We start from the raw sequence: 697 nt of genomic DNA, 5'->3' as shown, positions 1-697 counted from the left end.
ACACACACACACACAGAGTATCACCAACACACACACTGAGAGAGCCACACAGACACAGAGCCACACTCTGAGACACAACCACACACACACACAATATCACACACACGCCGGGGAGACATTACACACACACACACACACAGGGTATCACCAACGCACACACTAAGGAGACCAACACAGACACAGAGCCACATTCTGAAACACAACCACACACACACCAGGGAGTCATCACACACACACACACACACACACACACACACACACAGTATCACCAACACACACACCAGGAGAGCCACAGACACAGAACCACACTCTGAGACATAGACACAGACACAATATCACACACACACTGGGGAGACATTACACACACACACACAGTATTACCAATACACACACTAGGGAGACCCACACACAGAAAAAGCCGCACCCAGTGAGACACAACCACACGCCAAATATCATAGACAACACACACAAGAAACACAAACACACACATACTGAGTCACAGACCCACGCATAATAGCACAGCCACAAGAGACATAACCACATACACACACACAAAATCACTCACACAGGAGACACAACCACACACCCAATATCACAGATACACACATGCCGGGAGACCCACACACACAGATCCACACACTGAGACACAACCCTCCCCCACAATATCACAGACACAGGAGACACAACCACACAAATG

At 48.6% G+C, this 697-nt stretch overlaps 1 protein-coding gene across 1 annotated transcript in view; it reads right to left on the bottom strand.

The window, feature by feature from the left end:
- Positions 1 to 144: 144 nt before the first annotated feature.
- DNAH2 (dynein axonemal heavy chain 2) overlaps positions 145 to 697 on the bottom strand; it is a 153,477-nt gene continuing 152,924 nt past the window's right edge. Inside the window, exon 76 of the mRNA XM_029913626.1 lies at positions 145 to 159. Coding sequence (XP_029769486.1) covers positions 145 to 159 — 15 coding nt within the window. The remainder of the gene's footprint in view (positions 160 to 697) is intronic.

Source organism: Terrapene carolina, unplaced genomic scaffold (genome assembly GCF_002925995.2).
Source record: "Terrapene carolina triunguis isolate 2854851 unplaced genomic scaffold, T_m_triunguis-2.0 Scaffold751, whole genome shotgun sequence".
Lineage (NCBI taxonomy): Eukaryota > Metazoa > Chordata > Testudines > Emydidae > Terrapene > Terrapene triunguis.
Note: the sequence above shows the minus strand (reverse complement) of the source record. Positions and strands in the feature narration are given on the sequence as shown.